The 12,732-nt window shown below is 39.5% G+C and overlaps 1 protein-coding gene across 1 annotated transcript; it reads right to left on the bottom strand.

Moving 5' to 3' along the window:
* Nucleotides 1-3,326: 3,326 nt before the first annotated feature.
* LOC120303853 (cystatin-F-like) lies at nucleotides 3,327-9,615 on the bottom strand. The gene is made up of 4 exons (XM_039333721.1): nucleotides 9,376-9,615; nucleotides 7,300-7,472; nucleotides 5,206-5,325; nucleotides 3,327-3,496 (listed from the first exon to the last, which is right to left on the bottom strand). Exons 1-4 carry the CDS (start codon nucleotides 9,443-9,445, stop codon nucleotides 3,419-3,421), a joined length of 441 nt encoding a protein of 146 aa, XP_039189655.1. The 5' UTR covers nucleotides 9,446-9,615; the 3' UTR covers nucleotides 3,327-3,418.
* Nucleotides 9,616-12,732: the final 3,117 nt, after the last annotated feature.

Here is a 12,732-nt window from a genome sequence, read left to right as displayed (position 1 = left end):
GCGTTCTAGGAAACAAACTATGTTTTTTTGTTGTTGTTGTTAGTGCTCAGTGAGAAATTATTCCCCAACTATACTGAGCCACCAAGCCCGTAACAAAAATCTTGATGACAGAAATGCATTCCAAATGCAATAGGGCCCCTTTGAAAATATCCAGTTAATGTAATCACACAATGTTTCAAATTTAATTGCAATTTAAGTTCTCCTCTTCAGGGACTCTAGGAATATCTATATTAGAAATTCTTGGTGCTTCGTCCAAGGCTCTCCAGTTCTCTGTTATGAAAAGTTAGCCGAAGAAAAATCACTTTTCCTTCTGCTGCTTGTGACTTTGCAAGAGGCAACTCTATTCATCTGGGCTTGGACTGACTGCTATTTCTCCAAAGTTGGAACACTCTTGAAGATCAGGAAATCTTAATTTATGATAATAAAATAATAACAGAACAACAGAGTTGGAAGAGACCTTGGAGGTCTTCTAGTCCAACCCCCTGCTCAGGCAGGAAACCCTATACCATTTCAGAGATAGGACAACCCTAGAAGATCTCCATGGCCCTTTCCAACTCTGTTATTCTCTTCATATTGAAAACTCTCCAGAATTGTAAAAGTGGTAGGTGTTATTCCAAATCCAATGGCGCCTGAGCTGAGTGCTCTGCATTTTTTTTAAAAAAGAATAAAAGTTAGATCAGTGTTTCTTAACCTTAGCAATGTTAAGCTGCTCTGGATTTCAACTCCCAGAGTTTTCCAACCAGCATTCAACTCTGGGAGTTGAAGTCCATGCATCTTAAAGTTGCTGAGGTTTGAAAACCATTAAAATACACATTTTAAAAATAGAATGGAAAATGGAAAGAAAATTTTCCTTATTCAAAGGAAAATTCACCTTTGAACAAATGAATATATGTGGGTTTTTTATAACCCCAGTGACCAGCTGGCCATTTCACTTCAACTGTCAAACATAAAAACAAATCAAAATATAGGTGTTATAGTTCATTATTAAAATATTTGTCTTTTTTGGGATTTTCTGTATCTTTGCCATTGTTGGATGGCAAAGTTTATTTTTGATTTATTTTTGAAATAAATGGCATAAATTGTAAACTTTGTTGTTCATTCAGACTCCATTTATGTATTAGTAGGAGCCTCATGGGGCTCTTTAATGATATTTAGTGGGAAATTTTTACAATTTTTTTTAAAAAGGCAATTTTGCACAGAACTATATATGTAATAATTATTAGATTACCAAATGTCTTTTTGCCTTCTTAATCAGTGGAGAATTTAATCCTCTTAATCGGTCAGTATATTACTAGTAAAGGCTGCACTCTTTGTTGTGGAAATTGTTGTATACATTAAAGACTGAAGAATACATTTGTACCTATGGGGAACAGTATCTGATGAGTAGGTTGCAACTGATTAAATTGGGAGCATTACAGAGTTGGAAAACAAGACATTGCAGAGGAGTTTTTTTATTGTCAAATTTAGTAGATAACATTTTATTCACTCTTTTCCAAAGAATAATAGAAAGCATAGGCTTGACATAGCAATCTAATTATGTTGTTAGTTAAATGCATGGAAGAATGGCAGTGATAATAGCAGCAGACCCATCAGCCTTCATCATTCTTAGACCCTCTAAACCAGGGCTTTTCAACCAGTAGTACGGGTACCACCTGTGCTACATTGGCACTTGGCAGGTGGTACGTGACCACGCTAGAAAAGCGGGGGAGGGGAATGAGCTGAATCGGTGGCAGCACCGCACAAGCCTGAGTGAGAGATGGCTGGAGCTGCAGGGTTGTCAGGGCTCAGCGGAAGCGCCAGGATCAGCGCCAGGCTCCAGCTGAAGCTCGGCACTGATCCTGGTGCTTCTGCTGAACCCCGAAGAAGCACTAATCAGTTGGAAAGCACCACTGATCCTGGTGCTTCTGCTGAGCCCAGAAGAAGGGCCGATCAGCTGGAATGTTGCAGCATCTCCAGGGTCTTGTGATTTACATTCAGATGCTTGTCAACCAATTTGTATTTATGACTGTCACGGTGTCCCAGGGTCATGTGAAGTGACCAAAACCTGATGCAACCACCCAGCAGACGAGGGGAATAAAAACCAAACACACACACCCCACCTCCGCTGCCAATCCTCAACAGAAATGCTCACAACAATGAAAACCTCAGACAGGAGGAAGAGCACGGGTGGGCGGGCAGGCAGGTGTCTTGCTCGGCTGTGGCTTGGGGGGCACTTTTTTCAGTGCCATTGTAACTTTGAACAGTCACTAAGTGAACTGTTATAAGTTGAGGACTACCTGTACTTTATCACTTTTTTCCTTTTTTTGTCATCAAGTTTTTGACACCTTGCTAGGCGACTGGTGGTACTCGGATGTTGCCATATCCTAAAAGTGGTACAGTGGGTGAAAAGCTTGAAAAGCCCTGTTCTAAACACACAGCATTACCATTTGCAGAAACTCAGCTTTAGCCATGCTGGCTAGGAATTATGGGGAGTTGTAGTCACCTCAGGAAGATACAGTTTGAGAGAAGGTTGATGCATGGTTTGTGCTTGAGATGGATGACTTGAATCCAGTCTTCTAGTGCAGGGGTGTCAAACTCACCACGTTACATGACGTGTCCCAACGTATCATGACTTTTTTCCCCTTGCTGGAGCTGGGGTGAGTGTGGCTTCCGTGTGACGCATCCAGCCCACGGGCCAGCTGTTTGACACCCCTGTTCTAGTGATTCTTGAAAAGGGAAGAGGCTGTTGGCATATTAACAGCAGTTTCTGTTCCTTATTACCATCATATCATAGGTTCTTGTTTCTCTTTGATACTCCCCCACTTCCCCCACACACTTCCGTGTGTATCAGTAATCCTACAGTATTGTGCTTGGCCCAATTTCATTGTTAGATCCTTATTATCCCTGTTATGTGTGCATTAGCCCTATATAATGTCTGTATCTGTTCTACCACAACTAATTTACCGTTTCCATGTTGTCTCAGAAATGTCTGTAGGATTTGATGCTTTCATCAAAATGACCAAAACAGTCTCCCCCTTTTGTGTTACATGTGCTCCTTTTTAGTACCTGCATGCAAAATCACAGGGTCTCTACAAAAGAGGTGGAGCTGATGGCATGACACTGTTTTGTCATTTTGCTTCCTTGGGCCTCCTTTTCAAGTCATCCATATTCTATTTATGTAGCATGATAGCCAGGACATATTGTGCAAATGACTTATCATTTCATCTAAGCCTAAAGAAGTTTTCTGAAGTTTTCTTCACAGCAAGACAGGTGAGAAAACGAAGATCATGTACACTTTTGTCATTCTCCATTAGAAGATAAGCAAAGAAAGCAAAAGACTCCACAGCTGTTGGCAATCTAGTGTCTTTATGGACAATTTACGGTGTATCAGTTGACAAAAAATAAACATGCAATATCTATAAAGTTTATTAGAGACCAATTAGTGGCAGAACATGACTGGGATGCGGACTTTCTGCTGCCAAGGTATAAGCCAGACCTCAAAATTGCATGTGAACATCTGAGGGGGGAAAAGAACAAACAAAGGCATTAAATCAGACTAAAGAGAAAAGCTAGAAAATTGCCTTGACACCTTTACAATTCTATCATCAGCTGTTTAAAAGTTAGACAAGAAAATGTTGTATTTTTTTCAGTCAGACTAGCAGTCAACGTGATAAGTGACTTATTGCAATGTCAGCTTATAAAATAACAGCTTTCAAAGGAATGTTTCCACCTAATTTATTCTAAGAATCATTAGGCGTCAGGCGGCATATACATATAATAATAAATAAATATTGCACAACCAATAAATATTAGTAATGTATAATCCTTTTAATATATTTTAGAACAAGGGTCTTCAAACTTGGCCTTTTATGACTTGTGGACTTCAAATCCCAGAATTCCTCAGCCAGGCATGCTGGCTGAGGAATTCTGGGATTTGAAGTCCACAAGTCATAACAGGGCTAAGTTTGAAGAGCCCTGTTTTAGAAGGATATCCCTTCTAGACAATTTGCCTTCATCTTCCTTTTGTATATTTGAGCACAATTTAATCCCTTCCATTGCAGTGACAGGATACTGCAGTCAGAAGTAGTTCCAGAGTTGAAGAGGTCTCAGCAGAAAGCCTTCTATGATGCTCTTTTCAAACAGGTAGTCCTTGCTTACTGGCCACTTGTTCAGCAATACTTGGAGTTACATCGATGCTGAACAAGGAGGCTTCTGACCAGTCCTTAAAATTGTATCTGTCGCAGCCTCCACATAGGCATGTGATCATAATCTGGGTACTTGGCAACCAGTCCCCATTTCAGACAGTTGCATCATCCCCTGGTCGTGCGGCCGTCCCTGCTGGCTTCCTATAAGCAAAGTCAATGGGAAAACCGCAGGAAGTCACAAGACATGATCACGTGATTTCCTGGCATAACAATTGCACTGTATTTGCTTAAGAACAGCAATTGGAAGTGCCGCAACTGCCATCATAAACTGGCAGAGTCACATAATTTTCCAGTTTATGACCACATCACTTAGTGATGGAGTTGCCAGACCCAGTTGCCATTTTAAGCAAGGACTTATATTATGCATTTCTCTGATTTGATTTACCTAACGCCTGCTCATCCAAGTTTGTTGTTTTATTTATTATTTATAATGATTGCTCCCCCCTCCCAATTTTTCATCTAGCATCTTTTCACTGTGGGAAATTCAAAGCTGTTCCATGAAATCATTCTTTGTGTCATTTGGAGAATTTGGGGCAATTGCTGAGGTCGCTCAGCAAACCTATCCTGGAAGCAACACGGCTCCCTGAAACTTGGACAATGCAAATATAAGAAAGTGAAGCAAAGAATTTCTTGTGTTTGCTTACACTGTTCTAACAGCATGAAAAACAGACCCCGAGGCCATTCAAGTTAGGAATTTGGCAAGAGATTGAGCAACTCTGTCGTTTCTGCTAAATAGCAAGAACTAGAATTATTTGTTGACAGTAAGAAAGGCATGAGTATTCAAACTATTAGGGTGAATCCCATGCAAAATGAATTTATTGTGGAGAAGTAGCTCTTCCGTTGTTGCTACCAGTCGCCCTGTGTGAAATTCTGGACAATTGGTAGAAGGCAATAAGGAGAGACAGAAAACTCTTATCTTCGCTGCCATCTAATGGTTGTCCAGATTTTTATAGTCCAGATCTAGTACTCCTTCCCGCCCCTGATTTCTTTGAACAACACAAAGAAGTTGAACAAATTATACTTTTCTCAGCCTCCTGTTCTTCTGGAAATCACATCTGTCCAAGTTGGGATGCGGTATTCTTTTGCTGCATACAGTCCGGCGGATATCAACATCCAGTCTGTATTTCACTCCTTTCACAATCTAAAGAAATCCGTTTTCATAGTATTAAAGAGCACCGAGAACAGGCAAAGTAAAGAAAGCAGAGGTCAAAGAGAGGTCAAAAAGTTGGGGGGGGGGAAATGGTGATGAAACTGGAGGCAGTTGAGTACACACAATTCACAAGATGAACTGCAAATAGTTTGTGTAATTATTTTTAAAGATAATAATTTCAAAGGATACAGGCTATAATAGCAGAAAACAGATTCTTGTCCATGCTAGGTACATTTCCTGGTTTCTAAAAGCAGTACGGTACTCTAGCCAGGAATTGGAGACCTTTGGAACAAGTTTCTGGTTTTACATGAACCCGAAGCAACAGCAGTAAAAAAAAGTACGGCTATCACTCTGGATTTAACTGGTCATCAACATAGTTGTGGCAGTTGCCGGACCAAGAAATAAAAAATAGCTTCGTTTCTTTCTTTAGCTTTCAGAAAGTCGGAAACAAGAACACAACTAATGGCTGAAGCAAGGGTGGTTTGAAGGGAACCTTCCATCTTGCGAAATGTGCAAGGAGAGTTTTGCACCAGTGAACACCATCCCTTCCTTATCTTTGTGGTTCTCCTTCCCCTGGAGACTTTAAGACCTCAGGAGGAGCCCTGGACCATACATGCGGCTCCAATTACAAAAGAAAGAGGCCGATAGCATCTGAGCATGGGGAGGGGGTCTCTGCTGGAAGGAGATACCTGGGTGGGTGAGGAGAAAAGGAAGAAGGTGCAGGTGAGAGGCTGCAGCAGCTGCTAAGAGAAAGAGCAGAGCGGTTGGCGGTAAAAGAGGTGCTGGGGTGGATTCCAGCACACCAACAGTGGGAAAACTGAAAAGGGAAGCACAGCTGCTGTATGATTCCTCCCTTCTGAGTGTAAGATTGTGCAAAACCAATGCTTCAGTTGCACTCAGAATAACAACTAGCAGCAACAGAAGCCAACGTTAAGGTAGCTATAGAATTTGTTACAGTATAGCTCAGGCACAAAGGTGGAAAGAACTGTTTATAAGACTGTCTATGGCAGTGATGGCAAACCTTTTAGAGACCGAGTGCCCAAACTGCAACCCAAAACCCATTTATGTATCATCGGGTGCCGAGTGGGCGTGGCCCATTGGGTGGGTGTGGCCCATTGGGTGGGCATGGCTGCGGTGGTAACGGCAGACTGGATGGGACTAAAAAGTTCAATCAATCAATTCCAACTTTGCGGGTTCTTTTTTTTTTCCCTGCGGGAAGTTGAAATTGATTGATTGATTGAACCTTTTTTTTTTTTTGCACATGGCAGTGTAGACCTAAAGTGATAAGGTTGTATAAAACCCAGCTGCAGGCCTAGGACTGGGGCTATGGCACGTGTGCTCACAGAGAGGGCTCTGCGTGCCACGTGTGGCACGTGTGCCATAGGTTCACCACCACGGGTCTATGGAGATTCTCAATATTCCCGGTCATGGTTGTCTCAAAGGTGCTTTTTCAAAAGGCAACTGGACTTTCTTGGTTTTTTCCTTGAAAATGTTTCACTTCTCATCCGAGAAACTTGAATTGAGAAGCGAAACTTTTTTAAGGAAAAAAACTAAGGAAGTCCGGTTGTCTTTTGAAAAACAACTTTAGGATAGGTTTATAGAACTCTTTAGGACTTTGATTCGTTGTATACATAGGCATAGGTATATACAGTAGGCATAGCATTAGGACTTAGATTCCTAATACATAGGCAAATAGCATAGAATAGAATATAGAATATGTTTAGTGTTCATGCTAAATTGAAAGTTAAGAAATAAACTGGTTAAGGTTTTTTTTTTTTTTTGCATAATAAAAGCCTCCACAGAGAAGACAACTGTTAACCTCCTTATCAGTGGCCTGTACCATTTCTCAAGAAAAAAAATAACTCTCCCACCATGACAAGGGCAAAAAAGCAGGTATGTTTTGCATTTTTCACCAGCAAAAGAAATTAATTGCATGTATTGCCGGAAGAATCAAGCAGTACTTACTTGCCTTGTGGCTTTATTTATGTGAGATTCTTTAAACAAAGAGATATCGTTTGAACTGTTATTGTATCTATAAACCCCAAGCCTAGCAGCTCTTTGAACTTCAGGGTCATTTGTCTTTACAGGGAAAGGAGATCCAGGTTGAATTAACGAATTAGGCAACTGCCCAAGGGTATCTGTGCAAGAATAACAATTTACAAATGGACAATTATTTTAAACTCTCAGTCTGGGAAGAAATATTTTATCAGATGATTTATTTCTTTTGATAGAATATCTTGCTTAATTCAAAGCACGCACGCACGCACAGACATACAGACACACACACAAACATATAGTACCCATTGTGTCCTCTCAAAGTTCAGAGAGTACAGGTAGTCCTCAACTTACAGCTGTAATTAAATTGAAAATTTATGTTGCTAAGTGAAACATTGAAGTGAATTTTGCCCAATTTTACGACCTTTCTGGCTATAGTTGTTAAGTGAATGACTGCAGTTGTTAAGTTAGGAATACGGTTGTTAAGTGAATCTGGCCTCCCCATTGTCTTTGCTTGTCATGAGGTCACAAAAGGTGATCACAAGACTCCAGGACACTGCAGTTGTCATAAATATGATCCAGCTTGTTAAGCATCTGAATTTTGATCGCACGACTGTGGGGATGCTTCAACGGTCATAAGTCATTTTTTTCAGTGCCATTGTAACTTTGAAAAATAGTTGAGGACTATCTGTACACTTCCAGAAATCTTAAATCTTAGGGATGAATTACAAGGGCACACCCTCATTGTAAATTCCAAGCAACATATAGCAAGCCAAGAACTGAAACATGTCCAAATGCAACTATTTAATAGGGTTTTTTGCATTTAATGTGTGTGGAGTCTCCTATCTGCTCTTGAGGAGTCCAGAAACAAAATATTCTCCAATCTCATTGTGCTTTGAAAAGGTCTAGACCTTCTCTAGACTGTCTTGAAAACTGGTAGATTTTCCTTTCCTGCAGGTTGGATTTCCTGAACTAGGCTGGGATTTGGGCTAGATGTCTTCCCACCTTTGGAATGTTTGGTCAATGACAAAAATTAATAGCAGAAGGACTATGGGAAGAAAATATGAAGAAATTTAGTAACAAATTATGGGTCAGTCTTTCAGTTATCCTTCTGCCTTATACCGTGTGTTTGCAGAACACAATAGTAATCCCTAGTTTACAGAATGAAAGCCATTGTCTGGTTTTCAACAACTCTCAACCATAAACTAATCACCTTTGCTAAGTTAAAATAGCACATTGAACTATAATGTAATTACTTTGTGGTTCAGTTTGCCTGTGAACACAGTATTAGACCATAAACAAGCCACTTATCTGCCTGTTTTGCTCGTTATTATCAGTAAAACATACTTGCAGCTGAAAATACTAAGTAAAAATTTTTAGTGGTTAGCTCACTCAACTATCGATTTGCATCAGGATTTACTGTGTTTCCTCTTTCCCTGGAAAATGCCAGTTATCCCCATAAATTAACTATTCCTTCTTAACATTAAAACAGTTTAAATATCAGTGCTACATTCTATTTCTAATGCAGCTTCATTTAATTGTACATTAAACAAAACCTGCAATGGAAGGAACAAGATAGCAATTTATCAAGCCCCAGATGATTTTTTAAGCTTCATGCCTCTGCTTTTTCGTGCATTCTCGTCTGATGGCTTATTTAATTGGTTTTGTTGGTGACGGTACAAAATGAGCAATAAAAATGAAATGCTGCGCTTTTCTGGCAGGAAGAATTAGATATCATGATAATAACATAACAATAACCACAGCACAGCAATATGAGCAATGAGAACCTTCAAGTTGGGAGTCTCCTGTGTTGCAAACGTATTCATCAAGTTGTCACGCTCTTTTAAAATAAATTTGTTGGGGGGAAAAAAAACAATCCACCTGTTTGAAGGACATTTTGCAATGGCCTGGCTTTGAAAATGGAATTATTCAACTGATTGCTATCATAAGCTAACAACCTACCCCATATTAAATAGCATTAGGAAGATCAACATTCCCTCTGTTACGCAAACTATTCAGAATATTCAAGGTACATCCTGATCTTACCAGTTGAAGAGTTAGGCACACCATAGAGAAGAAGAAAGCCAAGAGTAATCACTCTCCATCCAAAGAACATTGTCGTCTTGCTCTACCATAAACAGAATTGGAGCAAAGTGGCAAATTTGTATCTTCACCAAAGACAGGAAATGGGGGTTTTCACTGTCTCTTCAGAGATTCTCAGCTGAATAATTTGCCTCCAAAGACTGTGCTCTGTTTGTGCTGGCAGATAAGTATGAGCTGGCAGATAAGTATCCCACTTAAGAAGTATAAAAAATAAAAACACTTTTAGGGAAGCCGTTAGGACTGCAATGGCAATTTGTGTGTGATTTCCTAACTTCTGCAGAATTGCCTTTGCAAAATCCATATTTTTTAAAGAGCATAAAAGGAACTGGTAGAAAATTGTAATACACAGTTGCAAAACTTGGTTTGTTGGTTTGAATGATACCCTGCCTTTCCTATCGGAGCTGAAAATGACATTCATTTCCCCCCAGAAATTCAATCCTATGTAATAGGTTGAGATGAAGGACAATGAATTCACCTATTCACAGACTGCTAGAAAATTATCCCACTGGCCTTAATGTTTCCAGATTTCTGCCAGCTAGTTGACATCTTCCCAAGGAAGTGAGTGAGCTTTACAGATATTATATATTTGAGGCAGGTTTTGGAAATACTTACTAGCCAAGGAATGGTCAGTGTAGTCTCTTGAAGTAGAGGAGGAGGAGGAGGTGCCAAACTCACAGGGGTGTCAAACTTGCAACGTCACGTGACGTGTTGCGACGTATCGCAACTTTTTTTCCATTGCCAGCAGTTTCGGCAATGACGTATCTGGCCTGCAGGCTGGCAGTTGACACCCCTGCTATACAGCTAGTCCTCAATTTACAACAGTTCATTTTGTGACTGTTCAAAGTTACAATGGCATTGAAAAAAGTGTCTTATGACCATTTTTCACACTTACGACCTTTGTAGCATTTCCATGATCATGTGATCAAAATTCGGATGCTTGGCAACTGACTCATATTTATGACCGTTGCTGTGTTCCAAGGTCATGTGATCACTTTTTGCAACCTTTTGATAAGCAAACTCAATGGGGAAGCCAGATTCACTTAACAACCGTGTTACTAACTTATCAAGTGTGATGATTCACTTAACAACTGTGGCAGGAAAGATCGTAAAATGGGGCAAAACTCACTTAACAAATGTCTCACTTAACAACAGAAATGTTGGGCTCAATTGTGGTCATATGTCGAGGGCTACCTGTACCCTTTGAACGGTCAGCAAATTTATTATGGCATAAACTTCTATAGTACAGTCTACTTTACTGGACAAGTGAAATACTTTGCAGACTTTATAAAGATACAAGGGGAAAATGATAATATAAGTATTTAGCTAACAATTCAGTTACTTTTAAGTAGATTTCAAATCAGTCCTTCTGTTCATTTTACATATATTTAAGGTTTTAATTTTATTGTATTCTGGCATTCATCACATCTCCTCTCCTGAACCATGCAAGGATCACCACTGGATGCACTTATCTAGTGCATGAAAACTAATACCAGCCTTCCCTAACTGGGTGCCAGAAATGCTTAGCTCACAACTACCAGAATGTAAGCCAGCCTAGTTTAGATGATGATAGATCCTAGAGCAGGGGTCTTCAAACTTGGCCCTTTTATGACTTGTGGACTTCAATTCCCAGAATTCCTCAGCCAGGCATGTTGAGGCACACTGTCCTAGAAGGAACTAAATTGGGGAAGAGGAATGTATGCCATAGTACATTTGTTCATTTTAACAGGTTACCACACTTTTGTCTCTGCTAAATTACAGGAACTAATGGTATCAGTTGACTCTGATAAAGTTGTACATATTCAATTTATCAGTAATGAGAAACATTAGGCAACATGAATTCCCTGTCCTATCCTGGGGACATAGCCCTTCAATTGTTGTTGAATAATAACTCCTTACATATCCCCATACTTTTAGCATTACCACCTGCATGGTGACATTGTTTGGTATTTGTAATATTTTGCTAGTAACGGTGGCTGAAATCTTCAGAGGGGAAAGAAAGGTCTACTCTGTAGTGCATTTCTTGGCAGACATCTGAACAGGACTGAACTTTAATGCTTATAAAGACCTATCGTCCAATTGGAGTAAGTCATTGGAATTATGGACAGCCAGTTGCTGATTGGTTCTTCATGCAGGCGAATTTGTAATTGGTCTGATTCAAAGACGTTCCAAAGGAACCAATTTTTGATTGGCCTTTGAAACATGCAGCTGTTTGCTGTTTTTTAAGTGAGACTACTGAAGATTCTATATGATGTTGATTAATTAAATGCTGTTTTATTATGGTGTGATATAAACCAGATTTTATCAATTTTCCAAGTCTTTTCCTTCATGTTAAAGTTATTGAGATGTTTACAACAGTTCACGTAGTGACCATTCAAAGTTACAACAGAACTGGAAAAAGTGACTTATGATCGTTTTTCACACTTATGACCATTACAGCATCCCTATATCATGTGATCAACATTCGATGCTTGGCAACTGACATATTTATGAGAGTTTCGGTATCCCAGGGGCGAAGTGATCACCTTTCCCACGTTCTGGCAAGCAAAGTCAAGGGGTTAAACCAGAGTCACTTAACTACTATGTTACTAATTTAAAAACTGCAATGATTCGCTTGGCAACTGTGGCAAGACAGTTTGTTAAATGGGGCAAAATTCACTTAACAAATGTCTCACTTAGCAACATTAATTTTGGGCCCAATTGTGGTCATAAGTCAAGGACTATTTGGCATTGTGCATGATTTGTCATAATTGCTAATGTTTGTGTATCTTTAAACTTATTTCCTCAGAGTTCCTGTAAAATCCTGTCATGATATTTTACTCATCAGATCAACTTTTAGTCTCACAAATACATTGAATATGATTGGTGAAAGTTTTAATGATACTTCTTTTCTGGCAAGGATGAGTGTAAGACCTTTTATTTCAATAGTGATTTGTATGTGTTGGTTTACAATATACTCTGTCTCAGCTATTTATTTATTTTTCCTTTTAATGATGGCAATGTCCAAAAAAGCAAGTTGGCATTTTTTTATCTTCTTCCATGGCAAATGGAATATTTGGTTAGGTGTTATTAAGATGCTCTAGACTTTTCTTGAATTCTTCCTCACTATAACTCCGCAACATAAAGGTGTCATCCACATGGCAAAACCAAATGGTTTCAAAGGTGCGATATCGGGTGAACGTTGCTCAAATTTTTGATATAGAAATTGGCTATAACTGGACTCTGTGGGCTGCCATGGCAACCCTTTCAATTTGTTCACAGAATTCATTGTTAAACAGAGGTGTAACTAAATAGGCCATATTT

The sequence above is a fragment of the Crotalus tigris genome, unplaced genomic scaffold (assembly GCF_016545835.1).
Source record: "Crotalus tigris isolate CLP2741 ecotype Arizona unplaced genomic scaffold, ASM1654583v1 scf7180000024506.7606697, whole genome shotgun sequence".
Classification (NCBI taxonomy): domain Eukaryota; kingdom Metazoa; phylum Chordata; class Lepidosauria; order Squamata; family Viperidae; genus Crotalus; species Crotalus tigris.
The sequence above is the reverse complement of the archived record's forward strand: the minus strand, read 5'-3'. Positions and strand labels throughout refer to the sequence as shown.